The sequence below is a fragment of the Neomonachus schauinslandi genome, chromosome X (assembly GCF_002201575.2).
Source record: "Neomonachus schauinslandi chromosome X, ASM220157v2, whole genome shotgun sequence".
NCBI classification, from domain to species: domain Eukaryota; kingdom Metazoa; phylum Chordata; class Mammalia; order Carnivora; family Phocidae; genus Neomonachus; species Neomonachus schauinslandi.
The window spans coordinates 39,891,305-39,911,230 of NC_058419.1; the positions used below are offsets into that span (position 1 = coordinate 39,891,305).

General features: G+C 51.2%; 1 protein-coding gene across 5 annotated transcripts in view; it reads left to right on the forward strand.

The window, feature by feature from the left end:
* Nucleotides 1–3,221: 3,221 nt before the first annotated feature.
* Nucleotides 3,222–19,926, forward strand: part of TSC22D3 (TSC22 domain family member 3) — a 68,095-nt gene continuing 51,390 nt past the window's right edge. Inside the window, exons 1-2 of one of the 5 annotated variants that reach the window (XM_021678238.2) lie at nt 3,222–3,297; nt 4,309–4,734. In XM_021678238.2, the coding sequence (XP_021533913.2) occupies nt 4,415–4,734 (320 nt within the window). In that variant the 5' untranslated portion in view covers nt 3,222–3,297; nt 4,309–4,414. Of the gene's footprint in view, nt 3,318–3,586; nt 3,652–3,841; nt 4,046–4,308; nt 4,735–19,926 lie in introns of those variants that run through there. The other 4 variants (XM_021678259.2, XM_021678246.2, XM_021678266.2 and 1 more) reach the window with 4 other exon arrangements.

Genomic DNA, 19,926 nt, shown 5'->3' on the forward strand with positions numbered 1-19,926 from the left:
TCTCCCTGCTTGTGCACTCTCTCTCTCTGACAAATAAATAAATACAACCTTTAAAAAAAAGGAAATAGAAAAAGCTTTAAAAAATAAAAAATAAATAAAGTGCCTGGCACATAGCAGAGACTAAATAAATGATACCTATCCTTTTTTTTAAAAGATTTTATTTATTTATTTATTTATCTGAGAGAGAGAGAGTGCAAGCAGCGGGGGGGGGGGGGTGCGGAGGGAGAGAAGCAGCAGAGGGGTAGGAAGAGCAGAGGGGGAGGGAGAGGGAAAGAATCTCAAGGAGACTCTGCGCTGAGCTCGGAGCCCGCCCCACACTGGGCTCCTTCTCATGACCCTGAGATCTTGACCTGAGCTGAAACCAAGAATCGGACGCTTAACCCTTAACCCACTGAGCCACCCAGGCACCCCCTATCCTTTTTAACACCTGCCAAATGCATGGCCAACTTGTGAAGTGAGAGGACCCCCTTCACGTCTCACGAACCCCTCTAAGACCTGGTCTCTCATCCTTTTCCAGCCTAACCTCTCACTATTCCATCTCTCATCTTGTTCTCCCAGGACACTGACCTGTTTTGTAATCCACACCCCCCACCCCACCCCACCCCAGCATACCTGCTGCCCTCAACAGTGTTCCCCCGCCCCTGTTCTCTGCTCTCTCCACCTAGATTGCCCCTCCCTCCTTCCAGAGCTGACACCTTCTCCATGCTCCCATGGCACTTGGTCCCACCACACACCAGGCCTTAATCATCACTGCCCATTTGTACTGTTTTTGTCTGTTGATGTATCTGTTTTGCCAGCGAGGTCATGAGTTCTTTGAGGGCCTGGGCTGTGTCTTATTTACCTGGGAATCTCCACTAACACTGTGCCAGGCTTAGGCCAAGTACAGAGCAAGTGACTCTTGAATGACCCCATCTGAGAACGAGATGCCCCTTGTCTTCCCTTTCTGCTCCACCCAGAAATCCACCATCAGCTCCATGTAGAACTGCCCCCCGCCCCACCTCTGCTCGCTGGGTTTACGCAAGAGCATTTTGCAGCTTGGAGTGTCTCCATCCAACAGAGTATCTGTGAGCAAAGGGAGGCCTCACAGAGAGGAGCCGAGGGGGTCCTGCCCAGTCAGCCTTCCCGTGGAGGTATACTATGTGTCAATACAAGCTGGACCTGTATGCAAACACAGGGTAGCTTTCTGACCCTCTCCCTAAACTATCCAGATTTTTCTATATCTAAGTTATATTTGCTCTTGATCAGCCTGGATATAGTATGCAAAGCTGCACTGAATTATTAACAACACTGCTAGAGAGCAAGGACTACAACAAGGGAAATGTCAAGGGGACAAAATCTTGAGTTTAATGGTGCCAAATGCCAAGAAGGAAATACTTCCACCAGGGCCTCGTCCCAAGGTTATGCACAAAGATAAGAGGACTCAGGCAAGTAGAGAAGCAAAAGGCCCCAGCAGTTCTCAAAACACAACTTAAGTAAACATTTATGGAGCTAATATATTTTGTTATAATGTTTAACATAAAATAATTATAAACAAGAGGGAAAATCATAAACGCTGTAATTAAAAAACAATTCAGTAGGCTATAAGTCTGCACAATGCATATGAAATTTCATATTCTACTACCTCCTCTGGCTTTTACCCAAGAACATTAAAAAAAAAAAAAAAAAGACAGGGAAGAAGAAGAAAAGGGGGGGCGATTAACGCATCTGAAGCATTGGCTTTTGAGAGACCAAACTGAATCCTCAGCAGTCTGTGAGAGCATAAGGACCATGCTCTCAGTTCTGCAGGTCTGGTCAGTGACCTCCAAAAGCCTCTTTATTTCTGATCCTGGGATCTTGTCGGGAGCTAGGGATACAGCTAATTTCTGGTTTTCTGGCCCCTACAGCAGAGAGAGCACTGCCCTCCCTTCTTCCCTCGGTCCCTCCATTTCCGCAAGTTGTGGGGCCCCCACACAAGACCCACAGGGCCCTGGGAACGGGAGTTATTTGGCTGCCCTTTGCTCCTAGTCACAGGGCTGCTGCTTGTGGCACCCAGAAGGAATTTCAAATGTGTGGAAAGCCCAGTCTGCAGGGACTCAGGCAAGTGAAGCTCCACGAGAAAGAGGGTGGCTCTGGCCCTGACTGGTGTCCGGGTGTTCAGGTCGGTCATGGGGGCCCCCTTTTCGCGTAATGGATCTGCCTCCGTTTTCCTCCCGCTCACAGAACCAATGCAGTGTGGATTCCACTAGGAGGCACCTCTGCGGTCTCCCAGAGATTGAACTCCGTGACCGAGGCACGGAATGTTCCAGGGCTGAAACACAAGATGGCAGTATACGCTACTCTATTGCGAGGGCCACGGGCTTGTGGAAAAAAAAAAGCGAGCCGGAGGGGGGTGGGGAGCGCTGAGTGAAACTGAAATCCATTTGAGTTTTATGTGAAAACTGAACATCATGAATATTTGGAATTTTTTTTCAGGAGCCAATAATTATTGAATCCTCCCCATTTCAGAGTATTCCAATTCCCCGAGTCCTGAGCCACCCTGAAAGCCTACACTTGCCCACCCAGCCCTTGCCCACATCTCGCAAAGCCCGCGGGGGTATGACCCGAGGAACCATCCTGCCTTGCTCTCCACGGATTTGACCTTTCACCTTTCCTCGGCCCCAGAATCACCCTCTCCTCGGAGCCAAGAACCCCTCGGCTCGCAGTTTCACGCCACCCCCAGTGCCCATGAGCATTTCCTCACCACAGCTCTCGAAAGGGTGAGGACAGAGACGAATTAAGGTGGCAGGCGCGGATCGGAAAAAGGGGGGCAGCAAGCTTGGGAAAGTAGGGGAAGATAAGTGAAGTGAGGAGAAAGGGACAGACCTGAGGAGAGAGCGGGGGTGCTGAGGCGAAGGACGCGCGGGGGGAAATCGAACGGGGGAAATGAAGGGGGCAGAAAGAAAACGAGGGGAGAAGACGGGGAATGGGGGAGAAGAGCGGGGAACTGGGGAAATGCAGAGAAAGAGAAAAAAGAAATAAGGAAAGGGGTGGCAAGAAAGAAAAGGAAGAAGAACGGAAAGGGGTAAAGAAAGAAATACGGAAAAGAAAGAAAATGAAAGAAAGGAAAAAGAGTGGAGGAGAAGCGCCCAGAGACGGAAGGGCAAACGGAGACGCGAGCCCAGGGAGGGAGAAGGGGCAAGGCAGCGGGAAGCCGCCCGGGGAGCTGGCATTCCCGGAAGCCCGGGCAGAGATCGCCTCAGATGGGGTTCAGGGAAGAGAGGAGAGCGCGCGTGGGGGAAAGAGGGGACGATCAGTGAGAAGAAGGGGGCAGAAGCCGAGGCGAGTTTGAGCGTGCTTCCGTGAGTTTTGTTTAAGGCATTCCCCCGGGCACCGCGAGAGCGTGCCGGGCACTCTCAGACTCCCCGCGGGGGTAACCGCTCTCTCTGTCGGCAGACCCCCTCCCCGCCCCCCGCAAACAGGCTGGTGGCGGGGCGGCGGTTTAAGGCAGCGACGAGACGGGCTCGCGCGGGCGGCGTCTCTCCTGCAGGGGGACCCGTCCTCGGTGGGACGCCGAACATCTGCCCTCCCGCGGAGCTCGAGAACGGGGTGGCGCGGCGTCCCCGGCCGGCCGCGAGTAGATTTCTGACGGAGGATGGGCCCTGAGCGGCCAGAGAGCGCGAGCGGCGGCTCCGGGCACGCGGACGGGGGGAGAGCCGGGCCGGGTTCCCGGGAGCGCGGGCGAGGGTGCGAGCGGCCGTGTGGGTGCGAGGGTGCGGGCGGCGGGGGCGGGGGCGGGGGCTTGGGGGGGCAGGACCCAGGCGGCCGCCGGGGAAGCGGCGGAGCAGCGTTCTCCGCCGGCCCCCCTGGGGTAATTTACATGCTGTCACAGCCCCGTGCTGACTTCTGGCTCACTGGCTCCCTCGCTCCCTCGCTCTCGGCTCCTGCCACCGCTCAGCCGGCACAGCCCAGGGGAGCCCGAGAGTGGGAGAGCCAGCGAGCCGGGGAGGGAGGGAGCAAAGGAGGGAGGGAGCGAGGGCGCGCCCCGGCTCTCCCTCTGCCCTGCTGCCCGCCCTTCCTGCTGCCACAGGTCCGCCGAGCCCCGCTCACACTTGGGAAACTTGGGACTGCGCTAGGTTTTTTTTTTTTTTTCACGGGGGGGGGGGGCAGCCCCAGCCTCTGGAGGAGGGGGAGGAGGAGGAGGAGGAGGAGGAAGAGGAGGAAGTGAGCCCGAAGGATCCGCTCAGAGCTGTTTGTCCAGCTGTTTCTATTCGCACCCAGAGCAGCACAGCCAGGAGGGGGCCGAGCCGAGGGTGGCTGGCTTTGGGCGCTAATTTCCAACTCTTCTCACAGCTTGTGTTTTCCAGACACCCTGGAGTCCCCTCAGGCTAGCCCGGCGGGCGCGCACCTGCCAGCCGACCCTGACCTCGAGGGCCAAGCGGCCCCCGAGCCTGAGAAGATGGCCCAGCCCAAGACCGACTGCCGCTCACCTGTCGGTCTCGACTGCTGCAACTGCTGCCTGGACCTGGCCCACCGGAGCGGGCTCCAGCGCGACAGCAGCGGAGAGAACAACAACCCGGGCAGCCCCACCGTGAGCAACTTTCGGCAGCTGCAGGAGAAGCTAATCTTCGAGAACCTCAACACCGACAAGCTCAACAGCATAATGCGGCAGGATTCGCTAGAGCCCGTGCTGCGGGACCCCTGCTACCTGATCAATGAGGGCATCTGCAACCGCAACATCGACCAGACCATGCTCTCCATCCTGCTCTTCTTCCACAGGTGGGTGGCTGGGCATACGGGTGGGCACGCGGTCCCGGCTGGCGCCGGCCTCTGCTGGACCCTCACCTCTGACGGAAGGGGCGACGGAAGGGTCGTTCACGGGGTGGCGGGGGGAGGAGAGCACTGGGGAGGCGGGGCTCCCGGTGGCCGCGACCTGACTCGGACCCTTAGGCTACCTGGAGTCCGGTGGGGCAGAGGGGAAGCCCGGCACGTGGGAGCCCTATTTTGAAGGGTGCCCGCAGAGACTTGCCTAGGGAAATACTGGAGTCCGGGAGGTGGGCAGAGCCCTGGATCGGTTTGGGGGTAGCCGGCGGCACCCCCTCCTCAAATGCGCGTGTTTCCGCCGCCGTTTTGGAGATTCTGCCACGGGATGCTCCTGGGATCCGAGTTCCACCCTTCTCAGAAGCCCATTTCTAAATATGCAAACTCGGATTGAAATTGCAAGGGCTTTCAAATTACCGAGTGGCCCTGACGGCCAGCAAGGGCAAGCAAAATGTCAAGACAAATTAAGCTGCTGCTGATATGGGGGAGGGTGAAGAATAAGAAAAATTAGACATGTGTGAGAATTTTTTGAGACTCTGGATGGGGGTACCCCCACCTCCTCCGTGGATCACAGCCTTCAATTTCCAGTGATGGCTAAAAGCAGCCCCAGAGAGAGCATCCTGGGACCGGTGGGTGGATGAACCCCTGTCTCCGCAGCCCTTTGTTGGAGTGCGGGTCAGACTTTCTAGAAATCCTGCTGAAGGGCAAGGAAGGGAGGGGGAGGGGAGAAACACAGTGGGAAGACCCGAGGTGGCTGCTGTCCTCCAGTCTGAGACCCTGGTAAGAGCCAACTGAGGCAGTTTTGAGGCAGAGGAAGCAGGACACCCAGCCCTGGGTTTGGTGTTCTTAGAACCATCAGGACAGGACACACGTGTGTGTGTGTGTGTGTGTGTGTGTGTGTGTGTGTAAGCACGCGTGTATGGGGTGGATCTTATTCTCTCAACAACAAAGGTTATGTAAGAGAAGGAGAACCCTGCTGTGGGAGACCAGGGTTTTGGTACAAGTTATGGTTCTACCTCCGTGTGCGAACCTGAGCAAGTTCCCTGATCTTTCTGGTCTCTTAAGTTTCCTTGTAGTTCTGAGATTCCAGGTCGCGGGCAGGTGGTGTGTTGAGCCAAGGTAGTAAGAAATTTTGAGCACCCACAGACTCTTTGAATCATTGGGTGGCTTTGTGAAGCACGCGTAGGAAATTTTCAAAGCAATCCCATTGGCAGGAACTGCCTTCACTTGGTGCTAAGACCAGGTTTGCCTCCGAAGCCCCACAAGCAGGGCTGCCAACTTCGTTAGCATTATCCGAACAAGGCATTTTCCAGGCCATCAAAGCCCTTTCTCATTTATTGTTTCTCATGAGGCAGCAATTGTCTCAAAGAAACCAGGCCGCATACGGAACAGGTTTCCAGGGAATCTTTCTGGTGAAAGATTACTACAAGTGTATTCACACCACAGACACTGGCAGCCCCTGCCCAGCTAAAGCCCTAACAGGCTCCTAACAATCCTGCTCCGCATGGTAGGAGAGTGGTGGGGGGGAGGGGTGGCAGAAAAACCTGGAAAGAGCGCCTGTAGCATTTGTACTCTTTCTATGCGCAGAGAAACTGCCCTGAAATGGCCTTGCTGAAGTTTAAGAGGGGACGCTTTCTCAGCTCTGGTTCCTAGGTTCAGGGCCTAGGAGGGTTGGACCTAGGTGAGTGAGGTAAGAGGCTGAGAGCCTGAGATCAGTGTTGGCTTGCCCCACACCTTGGGATGCTTTCTGGTTGTCTGGGTTTCTTGAATAGAAAAACCTCCTTCGTCACCTACTCCCATTGACACCTGCCTGTTGACGCTTGGTTCTTGGCAAAGCCTGGAAATATTATGGGTTGGGGGTGGGGGTGCTGAGGGCATTGGTCGAGGGAGCAGGGTGAATGGTTGAGAAGGTGTACCTGAGTCCTGTGCCTCCTGGAACCAGAGCAATTCAGTGTCCCAGACAGCTGAGCAGCAGACCAGCAAGCCCTCAGGCTTCTGTGAGGCTGAGGAGTGACAGGGTCCTGTGGTAACAACCCTAGAGTTCTAGAAGGATGAAGCATTGTCTCAGTTTCCTTGACCTTCCCTGGGACCTTAGAGATTGGAGATTCTGAATGTGGTTTAGGTTTTGCCCAGAATGACATGGTCCTTGGCAAAGTAGAAGACCATTATTGCTGGTCATAGGACTTCTCTGGTATCTGAGCTGGACAGCCTTCTCCAAAGTGAAAATTTCCTCTTTCTTACTTCTTTATTCCTTGGGCATCTGTCTTCAAAACTCAGCCATCACTTTTACTTCGGTTCCATTTAATGATTTGATATTTTAGATTCCCGCCTGGGTGTCCTTTTCCTTTAATTTGTTGACTTTCAAGGCTGCTTCTTCTAGAAAAGCAACTCTCCTGCCTCTCCTCCTGCAGCCCACTCCCCTGCTGCCAGGGCTCCTGTATTCCAGGGAGGAAGGGTGGGGCACATTCTTCATTTCTGTCTGGTTTGTCTACTTTGACCTGCCCCCGGCTCCTGGCTTAGTTCTTGGAATCCTTGGATCACAAGAGTGTAAGCAATTTGAGGGTAGGACCGTGTTTTACAGTCACTTGGTTTTCCCTCGGCTTCTTGTTAGACAGCCAGTACTCAATAACTGTTTTTGTTTTTTTTTTTTTTAACCAGATGACTGCTTAATTATTGGTGTGGTCCTCTGTAAAGATTTTACAACTTTAAACTAGTCTTGGAAAATCCTTATTAATACTTAAGTGTGATTTCTGTTGTTTGAACCGCATGCATTTACTCCTAGCCTGGTAGAAGTCCCAATGGACAGTGCTGTGTATATACCTATGAATCAGTGGTAATGGGCACATAGCTTGTTCGTATATAAAGGTGCCTCTAAGATACTGGGTGAGGGGAAGATGTGTTTTATTTTTTTAAAGATTTTATTTATTTGAGATTGAGAGAGAGAGTTCACAAGCAGGGAGGAGGGGCAGAGAGAGAAGCAGACTCCCAGCTGAGCAGGTGGGAAGATGTGTTTTAAATACCATCCCTTAGGGGTGCCTGGGTGGCTCAGTCAGTTACAGGGCTGCCTTTGGCTCAGGTCATGATCTCAGGGTCCTGGGATGGAGCCCCACATCCTCAGGGGGCCCCTGCTCAGCGGGGAGCCTGCTTCTCCCTCTCCCTCTGCCCCTACCCTCCACTCATGCTCTCTTTCTCTCGCAAATGAGTAAAAATCTTTAAAATAAATAAATAAATGCAATCCCTTCAATCTTGTGTTAGGTAACTAACAACAATAGATTAATAGCTAACATTTACTGAACGTTTACAATATGTACTAAGCATTCTATCTGCATAATCTCACTTAATACTTACACCAACCCAATGAAATGGGTACTGTTGTCACCCTTCTTTCTTTTATAATAAAGGAAATTGAAACTTGGGAAAATTAAGTAACTTGCCTGATACCTCACAGCAAAGAGCAAAGCCCAAAACTCCGCCTAAGATCAATCAGACACTATAAAGAATTGTCTGTGAAGAAAGAATTGTTAAGCAGAGGTAAATATTAGCTCAGAAACTAATCAAGTGGTTAAAATGTCCTTACTAGGTAGGGTGACCAACCCTCCAATCTGGGGAAACAAGACTTTCAATGTTCAAACCAGGACAGTCCCAGGGAAACTGGGATGGTTGGTCACCCTTTTATTCAGGGACACTGCCTTATCATTTGAATATGCTTCTAAAACTGGAAAACTTAGGAGGCAGATAGAATATACTGGGCAAACAGCTAAAATTTCCAATTTAAATGTAGCCTATGAGGGGCACCTGGCTGGCTCAGCCAGTAGAACATGCGACTCTTGATCTCAGGGTCGTGAGTTCAAGCTCCAAATTTTTTTACAAAAAATTGTAAAAAAATAAAATAAAATATGGGGCACCCAAGCGGCTCAGTCGGTTAAGTGTCCAACTCTTTTTTTTTTTTTTAAGATTTTATTTATTTGAGAGAGAGAGAATGAGAGAGAGAGAAAGCACATGAGAGGGGGGAGGGTCAGAGGGGGAAGCAGACTCCCCGCTGAGCAGGGAGCCTGATGCGGGACTCGATCCCAGGACTCCAGGATCATGACCTGAGCTGAAGGCAGTTGCTTAACCAACTGAGCCACCCAGGCACCCCAAGCGTCCAACTCTTGATTTCAGCTCAGGTCATGATCTCAGGGTCCTGAGATGGAGCCCCATGTCGGGCTCCGAGCTGGGCATGGAGCTTGCTTGAGATTCTCTCTCTCCCTCTGCCCCTCCCCTTCTCCTGCTCTCTCTCCCTCTCTCTCTCTCAAATAAATAAATAAATCTTTTTAAAAAATTAAAATAAATGTAGCCTATGAAAAAAACTTGTAAAGTTGACATTTGAGGGGCCTTAATTCTCTGATCTGTAAGGTGTACGAGCTGGAATGAGAGCTTTTGCCATGGTCTGTTATTGTCATTGATGTTGTAACCTCAAATATATTTCTAAGATTTTATCCAAAGCGTCTCTCTCAATCAGCTCTGTTCTGCCTGTGGCCCCCAAGTGCACCTGCCCAGTGTGGTCTGAGACACTCTGAATCGAAGTTTGCTTCTGGCTCTAAAAGCCCTTGTTGTCTAACTTTAATAAGCTTCTAGCTGGCAACAACTGGTTCCCACACTTAGATGCTCAGAAAATAATAATAGCAGGGGCACCTGGGTGGCTCAGATGGTTAAGTGTCTGCCTTCAGCTCAGGTCATGATCTCCAGGTCCTGGGATCGAGCCCTGCATCAGGCTCCCAACTCAGCAGGGAGTCTGCTTCTCCCTCTCCCTCTGCCTCTCCCCCTGCTTGTGCTCTCTCTGTCTCTCTCTCACTTAAATGAATAAATAAAATCTTTTTTTAAAAAAGAAAATAATAATAGCAAAAATGTCAAATTGCTTTCCGTGTACTAATTCCTTTAACTTTCCCTATTGAGTTGATATATAGCAGCAAGGGGAAAGATAGGAGATTCAGAGATCAGATTTCCAAGAAAAATTCGCATACAAATGATTTGGGCTTCTCTAAGTGAGTCTTAGAACTAATGATTTTAATAAGTGTATGTTCCTGGATTTGACCTCCGAGGGCGTAGCCACTTACATGGTGTGATTTGAGGCACAAAACGACTCTCCTACCTGCCTGCAGTAGTGTCTAAATTCATACTCTAATATCCAGTTTGACATCTGTGTACCATCTAAAACTCCTCTTCCAGGGCACCAGTGGTATGCAGACCACACCGTGAGAAACCCCGAATTCGAGATTGCAACCCTTTGTCAACTAATTTGCCATTTGATTTTGAGGATGGAGTTTTTTTTTTTTCCTGTAGTGAGGTTTTGGGTTTCTATGTGGTTAAGCCTGTCATTCTTTGCCTTTGTGATTTTTTCGCTTTTGGTATCAAGCTTCGAAAGTCCTTCCCTTGCCCAAGGTAATTTAAAATAACTATTTCCTGAGTACCTAGTGGTCTGACAAAGAATAGGCACTCTTGGATTAAGGCACATTCCCTGTTAACAACACAAATGCATCTGCAAACTTAACAGTCATGGGCTGAATGCCTCATGAGAATCTCAGCATGTAAGAAGTTGTCTTTTTCTTGAGGCACAGATGTGAATTCCATGTGCTAAGAGGCTTTCGCCGGTGTATGTATGTGATATATGTATGTATGATATATATGTGTTTTATGTATGTATATGAAGTAGGTAAGTAACATATACATATATAGCTGTAAAATGTATATAACATAAAATTTGCCGTTTTAACCACTTTGAAGCAGCCAATTCAGTGGTATTAGGTACATTCACGAACTTGCGCAACCATCACCACCATCCATCTCCAGAACTCTGTCATCGCCCCAACAGAAACTCTGTACCTATTAAACACTGACTCCCCATCCTCCCCTCCCCCCCCCCCCCGGTAACCTCTCTTCTACTTTCGGTCTCTATGAACTTGTCAGCTCTAGGGATTTTATGTAAGTGGAACCATACCCTATGTGGCCTTTTGGGTCTGGCTTCTTTAACTTAGCATAAGGTTTTCAAGGTTCACCCACGTTGTGGCATGTGACAGTACTTCATTCCTTCTTAATGACCGAATAATATTCCATTGTGTGGATCAACCACATTTTGTTTGATCACTCACCCGTCCACGGACATTTGGGTCGCCTCCACCTCTTGGCTGTGGTGGAAAATGCTGCCGTGTACACTAGCGTACAGGCATCTTTTTGAGCCCCTGTCTCTCTGGGGAGAACACCCCCCTCCCTGAGTCAGCAGCTAGGGCTGGTGATTACAATGAAAAGAACTCTAAAAAGTTTAACGAAGTGATGGAAATAGAAGTTTTATAGGGGAAACAATGGGCTTTTGGGATGCTCATGAATCAGGGGCTGGCAAAGGTTTTAGGGTGCCCCTTTCATGAATGGCCAGGGGCTACCATACCTTTTAGCCACATTTGACATCATTACTTATCTTTAACTACTTCATGTGCATTTATTTATCAGACCTTCTTTCAGGGAGGCGACTCACTGGGAGTAGGGTTCTATGGGAGTGACACATGGGAAGGCCAAGTTTGGAGAAGAGAGGTCGAGAGGCAAGGCTGGCGTCCGTGGAAGGCCCACTGCAGCATGGGGCTCTGGGCAGCATGGGAGCTGGGGAGGTGTAGCTGGAGGGTATGTGCTCTTAAAGAAAAAGGGGGGCGGGCACCTGGGTGGTTCAGTCAGTTAAGCATCTGCCTTTGGCTCAGGTCATGATCCCAGGGTCCTGGGATAGAGCCCTGACTCAGGCTCCCTGCTCAGTAGGGAGTCTGCTTCTCTCTCTCCCTCTGCCCCTTCCCCCTTGCTTGTGCGCACGCTCTCTCTCATAAATAAATAAATAAATAAGATCTTTAAAAAAAAAAGAAAAATGGTAAGAACAGAGCATGAATTTCACCCACTGCTCTAGTTTGCCAGGAATGGACCCATGTGAGCCCACACCTCAGAAAAGAACTCTTTCCAGGGTGACCTTATTTTCCCTCCCTGCCTAAAGAGAAGGTTAACACTCCTGCTTGTATTTGCACTTCTAAAGATAAACTAACAAGCTCTCAATTCCAGGTAGAGTGTTGGCTCCTTTCCAGGACAGGTCCTGAAGGCCAGGGAGTCTGGGTAAATGGAGATAGATGCATCTGGCCAAGCCTGCCAGGGTCTCCCGTCCTCTGAGTGATGGAGCCCAGCAGAGCACTTGCCCCCACCTTGTGGGCCGGTGGAGGGGAGCCAGGCCAGCCCTGTCTGTCTGCACCTGGTGGTGGCCGTTGCACTGTTTGCTCATCGTGATGCTGCTCCTACCTGAACTTTCTCCTCTTATGTAAGGCATCCCTCAAGATAACTACAAAGGCATAATCTGCCATGGCTGGCTGGGTTTACATAATAAATTGGTTGGTGTCATGCAATTGCCTCTCAAGCCCTAGAGAAGCCAACATGCTGAGTGGGACTGAAGCTGGGGCCCATTTAGTGGAGCACTCTGTGTGCTCTGTGCACTCAAGGGAAGGCATTCTATGACCACAGGGGTCAAAAAGACGAAATTTCCCTTTTAGATGAAGACAGCAATAATGGCCTAGGACATGTTGTGCTGTTCCAGTGCCTGCAATAATGGGACAAGGGTTAGGGCTTCACTGTAAGACCACAGCTTTGGCAGAGCAGGCCTTCCATAGAACCCTGTGGGCTAACAGAAGCTGCTTGAATCCAAAAGCTTAGATCCCAGCCTCAAAGCGGGTTTCATGAGGAGTCATGGCAGTGGCTTAAGGTGGCCACTGTCTACCATGCCGACCCCGAGCTGGGCGAAGGAGTTGGACTGGGAATAAGATAGGGGTCTGGGAGAGTAGAAAGCAAGCTTTTCCAAATGCTAATCGAGGCAGGAGAGACTCTTATCAGAGCAAGGCAAATTCACTTGTACCTTCTAGCTGGAAATCCCTGCCCCAAAGTGGCTGTTGCCCTTTTGGAGACGGTGTAAATGGGGTGAGATCCCAGCCTGCATGGGAGACCAAATGGGAAGCTCCCCATGGCGCAGACACTAGCCGGAAGAGAAACAAGAGCTGGAAGCAGGCTTGGTCAGTGATGCCCCAGGCACACTGTCAGCCTTCCTCTTCTGGGAGCCGCTTTCCTCAGATAGGCCCAGCCTGAAATCAGGGCCCTGCTTGTGGACGGAGCCCCACAGGGACCTTCCCCATCCTTCCTCGAAGGAAGAATTTACTCACAAAATAGCCTTGGGTATTCAACCCACTTCCTCTTGTCTTCTCTTCAGGGGAGATGGAGAGCAGCTGCTCACAGCTTAGGGGTCTGGCCGGGATTCCTGTCAGAGCAGTCTAGGCCGTTGGTTGGCTATGCCTGCTATCCCTGAGGAAGAAGGGGGTGAGAAGAAGGGAAGTGGTTCCAGCGGCTCCTTCCTGGCTTACCCCCCCCCCCCACCCTCCCTCACCTTGCTTAGCCTCACTCCTAGACTAGGCTGGGCCTAGGCCAGCCTGAGGGCCCTGACTCATTATCTCGCATAGTGCCTTATGTAACTGAGCCAGGTTACTGAGGCATCAAGCTTTTGCTTGCTCAGTGGCAGGCTTCCCTGGGGCCAGGCATTCAGAAGCCTGCTTGGGGTCTACAGAGCTCATCCTATTTCCAAAGGAAAAGCCTGCTGTCTCTATCATGTCAGGCAAGCAGTGTGCTCAGAGGCAAGTACCAGGTTGCAAAGGTGATCCTCCCCCTGAGCCCCCACACTCAGCAGCACATGTAAGCAAGCAGGTGAGCTGCTGTGGACTTAGTGTGATTTGGGGCATTTGGCGGGGGTGGGGTTGGGGGGTATGGAGGGCGACTTCTTCTATCACCCGATCCTACACTGCTAAAGAGACAGCCTGGTGCATCTGGAGGGGCCCTAGGACACGTCTTAGAAGTCCCTCTTCCTTTTGTATCTGCTTGTTGGTTCAGGGACTGCTCTGGGACCCCACGCAGAAGGGTTTACTACAAGCTGGAGGAGCTTTTAAAAGAAGGCCAATTCCCAGTCCATTCTCCATGAAGCCTCAAAGTCCCCAGGCTGGCCTGAACAATGACTCTTAGCTTTCTTCCTGGCCTATTCTGAAAATTACATTACCTGGCTTGGTGCAACTGAGCCCCCAGCAAAGTCAGGCTTACTGGATTCTCTGACATATTTCTCTAATTAAAGTTCATTTGACTATCTACAACACAGAGTAGGCCAATCAATCTAATACTTCCTTGGCTCCGAGTTTGTGACTAAACCAAGAGTTCCTCTTCTTTTCCCTTGTCTTTGCCTGAGCCCATCATTGTGCTGCCAGTGGGTAAATGGCTCACAGGCTGAGGGTAGTTGGGGACACTGCTCTCTGGTTAGAGAAAAAGAGGAAGAAACAGGGAAACAAAGTAAAAAGAAAAGTGGTGTGGAAATTACCAGCAGACATGGTCATATCCAGAGCTCAGACTCAGGAATCCTGACAGACTCCAGATCATCATCTCAGGGCTCAGGCGAGCTGGGCCCCGGAAGTCCCCCAGATCCCAGCCAGAATCTAGTCAATATTGGGGAGCCTGAGGTGGAGGTGCAGAATTTCCCTTTCTTGAGACCACCTGGGCTTTGAGCCCCTCGCTCTTCCCTATCCCCCCTACCCTTCCAGTTCAGAGTCCATTGCAGTAAAAAAAAGATGGACAGACAGACAGACTAAGAAAAAACCCTGCTCTGTCTGAAGGCAACATACTCTGCTAACCCAGGTGCACAGAGAAATGAATGATGGCAGCCCCTCATTGGGCCTTGGACTGAGTGATCAAGCACTTCAGTCAATCAAGCCATCAGTTATTGACCAAGGGCCCACTGTTGCTCGAGCACCCACTGGGGAATTATTGAGTGCCTACCCTGCCTAGCCCTGAAGAAGACAGGCAAGGCGGCAGAAGTCAGGATGGGGCGTCGGGAGCTAAGGGTGTAGCTGGAGGGGTGGAGAAGCTGTCCCCAAGGCCAGCAGGGAACAAAGCAGTTCCCCTAAGGCAACTGCAGGCCCAGTAGGGACTCCTGCTCCTTGCGGGAAAGGCCTTAAGCTTGCTGAGCCCTGGGTCCGCAGGTCTGGAGCTTGGGCGTTGCCAAAGCAAACTAGGAAGGGAGAGTCTCTCCATGGATGCGGCTTCCAGCAGGGCCGTAAGAATGGGTTGGCTTGGGCATGGTGGGAAGCAGCTGCAGGGCTCTCTGGTTGAGACAGGGAAGGGGATCCTTGCCAGTTGAGCAGGGATCATGGGTAGGAAGGGGCTGGCCTGGAGTGGGGACAGAAGCCAAGAACACTTTCTATTCTTCCTGGACTGAAACCCAGAGTCACCAAGCTTCAGGAACTAGAGGAGGGCCCACTCTGGTCCTCCTCTCATTGCTCTTATTTGACTCTAGGCGAGCTGGCCCCCAGTCCCCTCTCCTCGGGGACCTAGGCTAGCCCTGGGTAGGTGAAGGCCTTTGGGGCCTGAGAGCAGGAAGGCACCTCGCTTTTCTGCCTGGAGAAAGCTCATGGGAACCAGGTGGGTTGAGCTTGGGAGGGCAGTCCAGGGTGGGCACCAGAGGAGCCTGAGGGGGGCGGTGGGGAGCTTCATATCTCAGCACCCTTGGCCTTGATCTCCACCAGGCCCCTTCTGAGGTAGATCACAGGACCAGGGACAAGTCAGGGTGCTGCCATGAGAATATATACACAATTTTCCCAAATATCTTTGAACAAAAGTTGCTGGCAGCCCTGCAGGAGGCCATTTTAGCTTTGTTTGCACCTTGCTCAAATCCTTCTTTCCCAGATGTCCTACCAGTGAAGGCCCTGGGGTAAGGCGAAGGAAGGAGGGAAGCCTCAAGCTGATAGGAGAGGGAGCTGGGGTAGCAAAAGGAGCCAGCCTCAAGTCACCTGGGGAAGGAAGTCACCTGACCATAGCAGCACTCTGCCTTTGCTTTCTGGGACCCTCTCCCCCAGCTAGTATGCTGGGCAGTCACACTCATACGCTTTCCCACCAGTGCTGGGGAGAATTCACATTTACACTCAGGAATAGATTCAGTCAACAAAACATATTTCTTGCACACCTTCCCTGGGCCAGGCTCAGTGTTAGACACAGGGAATAGAATGGGAAACTCACAAGAGACGTGGTCACAGCCATCATGGAATAATCAGCAGAGTGGGAGGGATAGACAGACATTAACCAAACAGTCACACTAATGAATGTATAATTACAAACTGAGTAAGTGCCAAGAGGGAAAAGGAACAAGCTTCTGTCAGAGAGTTTAATGAAGGATCAGACAAGGCTACCTGAGGAAGTAATATCTGAGCTAAAGAAATGCATCTCTAATACTGAAATCATCAGCCCTGGTCTCATTCCAATCAGCGGGACCAGGCCTAAGGAGACATTTTGGGCAGAGGACTTGCTAAGGAGCCTCTGGAGTTGTACCATTAGGTAGCTCCTTACACCCTCGGAAATATCTCTAGGCCGTGAGTGGCTGTCAGGTCCAAAAGAAGAGGACTAACAGCATTCTGACAAGAGGAAGAGATGAGTTTGAAGCCCACGGGGCGACTAGTACTTAATGTCATCCTTTGCTAAAAATAGTCCATGACAGTATGGAAATGTGTAAAGGCTGGTCCTGGGGACCGGTGATAAAGTGGGTATAGCCTGTGGGGAGGAAAATTTGGTTTTGTAAATTATTTACTGTAAAGAAAAAAGAAAGGGGAGGGTCGTCTGGGTTTTCCTTTCTCTTTGTGGGCCTCCTTCTGAGTTATGAATGCTTCTCATTGTACAGAGGCAGTGGGACACAGAGCTTCAGGCTGCACTCCTTTCTGGAGCCCAAGGTGTAAATTTTCTGGGCTGCAAATACCAGATATTCATCCAGCTGAAAAACAACCTGAGTGCAGAAGGGAAAGGAGGCTATACCTCGGAAAGGGGCAAAGAAATTGATCAGGGGCCTCCAAACAGCTTTCATTTGAGAGCGGCTGGTCCCCACCATAATGGCAAGGCGGGTGACAGCTGAGAGCTCAGCATGATCCAAGGGATTCTAATTGTGAAGGGTCTAGATAAGGCCAGCAAGACTTATTTAGCCAGCAGGAGATAAACCTGGGACTTCAGGGGGCTGTGGGGCCAGGCTAAAGTAATGAAGATGATAGATCTAAGAGGAGTTTAAGGGTGGAATGGAGGGTGGTGAAGAGAGAGAAGAGAGGTTGATCTTCAAATATAAGAAAAGTCACAACTCAGAGATGGTGACTAGCTGCTTCCAAACCACACCAGGAACAGAACAAGAGGAAACAGGCCTCTACTGTAGCATGAAGAACTGAGATTAGATAATAGGAAGAACTTCCTGACAACAAGCATTCAGAGAAGCTAAATGAAAGTACCGTGGCATGTTCTAATAATGTATAAATGTGGGGAAGGTGGTGGCCATAGAAATAAAGAACTGGATAAAGGTGTAAGAGGGCCAGTTATAAGGACCAGGGACAGGAGGGGACAGGCAGGCAAAGGAGGCAGAAGCAGGTGCTCCTGAGTCAGAACAAAGTGCGTGTGTGGTATATAGCTGTGTTTTCACAAAAACACTTTCATAATAAAAATGCCTGTGAAATTTCCACAGGAGGTCAGTCATTAAAGCTAGCATGCACTCTCCTGGGCCTGGGATGGGGTGGGGGAATGGACTCGAGAGCTGTTATTGGGGGAGCACTCCTGTGCTGGGGGTATTGGAGGAAGACTGCCCACCCCAGCTACTTGTGGAGGAAGAGGATTCCTCCTTCCACGCACCCAAGGAAGATTGGACACTAGGGATACGGCAGCAGCCAGCAAACCAGGCAGGATCCCTGTAGCAGGTGACTTACAATCCAGTGCCGGTGACAGACATTAAATAATAATTACATAAATAACTGTACCGTTACAATTGACCGTAACAAAGGAAAGGCGCAGGAAGCCATGAGAACACAAGCTAAGGGGGCTCCCCCTGGGATTAGGAGATCTGCAAAAGGAAGTCACCTTGTTAAAACTCTGGGCACTGCGGGTACCCCTCAGTGAGCGATTCTTACTCCAAGTCAGTAGTGAGGAAAGGCAGAACGGCCCCAGTCACTAAGATGCCCTAAGATGTGGATTGTGGAGTTCATCTGGCTCACTGGGGCCTTCGTGGAGAAGCAAGCCCCTAAGGACATTGTCTCATTGCCTAGATCAAGCAGCCTTCATTTAGGTAGGGTGATTCTCTAAGGGCCATAATAGCCTATCAGCCGAATATCAGGATCAGGAAGGCTTTGAAAAGCTCACTTGTCAGATGAAGAGGATGAAGGTCAGTGAAGAGAATAAAGAACTGATGCACTGAAAGTGATACTTGAAATTGGCCCCCAGAAATCCTGGGTCTCCAAAATGCTGTGTCTTTCCTCTCCTATTCAAATGCAGGAGCCTTTGCTAGTATATACTAGTATTTTCTGTGAGGTGTGCCCAGGGCCATTGAGTCTCGGGGAGCCAGGATCCTAGAGAAGCAGGGTCCTCCTCTGTTTTTCCCTGTCCCTCTACCAGAGGAGTGGGAGGTGCTGGCCTCTGTAGGGAGCTGGGATGGGCTCCACCCCCCACCCGCGGAAGACCCTGGAGGGGCCACCAAGAAGCAGAGAAAGACATTGTATGTCTTCATGTGTGCTCATGAAGCACAGGGGCTTCACATCTGATAAACTACCATTGACAGACTCTGTGACCTTGACAAGTGACTTCCCCGGACCTTAGTTTCCTCATCTAAAGAATAGGGCGACTGGAAAGGTTAAGTGAGAGGATGCTCCCAGGAAGCCTTCAGTAGAGGGAAGCCAGCCTTCAGTACCTTAGGCAAGTCTTATACAGAACCAGAACAACACCTTCTCTGCCTTGCCTTGCCTTCTTCTCTCACCAGTCCCCTCACGGACCCCTCCCCTTGCTCCATCAGTCCCACACCCTCTCCTGCCCAGAGCTGGCTAACACCTGCAACCCAGTCTGGCAGGCTGTCTCCTGGTCAAGGCTTGCTTTCTAAACCTTCTTCATTCACACTCAGATATAAATGACTGAGAAGGCTTTTGGCTTTCCTCCTTCGGAGAGAGTGGGGTGTGAGTGGGCAGGGCAAGCTGCCGGGAGGTTTGAAATTTGTACCAGAAATCAAAACCTACGGAAGGATGAGGGCATTCTACGGGCATTGCTAACAAATGAACAAGGATTTCAGAGGGCAGTGAAGCTGGGGACTGCCTCTTCAACACCCCGAGTCTCCGCCTCCCCAGGGTCGGGGGCCAGCACCTTCTGCTTCCACACACATCTTAGACAGAGACCCGGAGGCTCAGAAGGAGCAGGGCTTTCGCAGCCCTTTGGTCCGATCCCCTCCCATTACAGATGAGGAAACTAAGGCCCAGAAGAGGCTGCCTACCTGCCCCAAAACAAACAGCCAATTAGTGACCAGCTGAAAAGAGAAACCATGTCTCCTGATTCTCTGACCCAATGGTCTTCCGACTTTTCGTCTCTAGACAGCTGTGCACATCCCATCCCAGTAGGTACACAATAACTCCATGCCAGGAGACCAGCTTTGGGTCCACCTGATGCCAAAAACGGTGTTTTTTTATTTGATTTTATTTAAAAGAATTGACCAGTGGTTTGGGTGTTATGGAACCCCAGCCCTGGAATCCTGCTTCTGCTCAGGCTGGGGCTGCATGCCACAGCCACAGTCATGCAAGAGGGACAGAAAGGCCTGCTGTTCGGGTTGGAAAAGAAATCAGTTGCTGAAACATTGGTCTTTTTGAAAGTTCCAACCACAGGGGCTGGCTGGCAGAGCCGCCCGTCTGGGCTCCCCCGGAGGATCCGGCCCTCCCCTTCAGTCTGGGAGTTAGTTTAGGAAGCTGGCCCGGCCTCTGCAGAAGATCCGGAGGGCAGCGCTCGCCCCAGGAGCTCCAGCCTTCCCTCAGAGCCTAGGAGCCCCCAAGGCACTCAGGGCTGGGAACTTCCTCCTGCCTCCACAGCCCAGCCAGCCCAGGCTGGCCCTGAGACTCCCTGAGCACTTTTCTTTTGAGCCTGAGAAAGAGTTTCCAGTTGCTCCTGCCCTAGCCCAGCAGCTACAGAAAGAGCAATTGAGAGAGATACGGAAGGAAAGGGAGAAAGGGAGGAAGGAAGGGAAGGAGGCGTGGGGGGGGGTGCAAGCAGTGGGTCCTCCTAGCCTCTGAGGGAAGGCTGGAG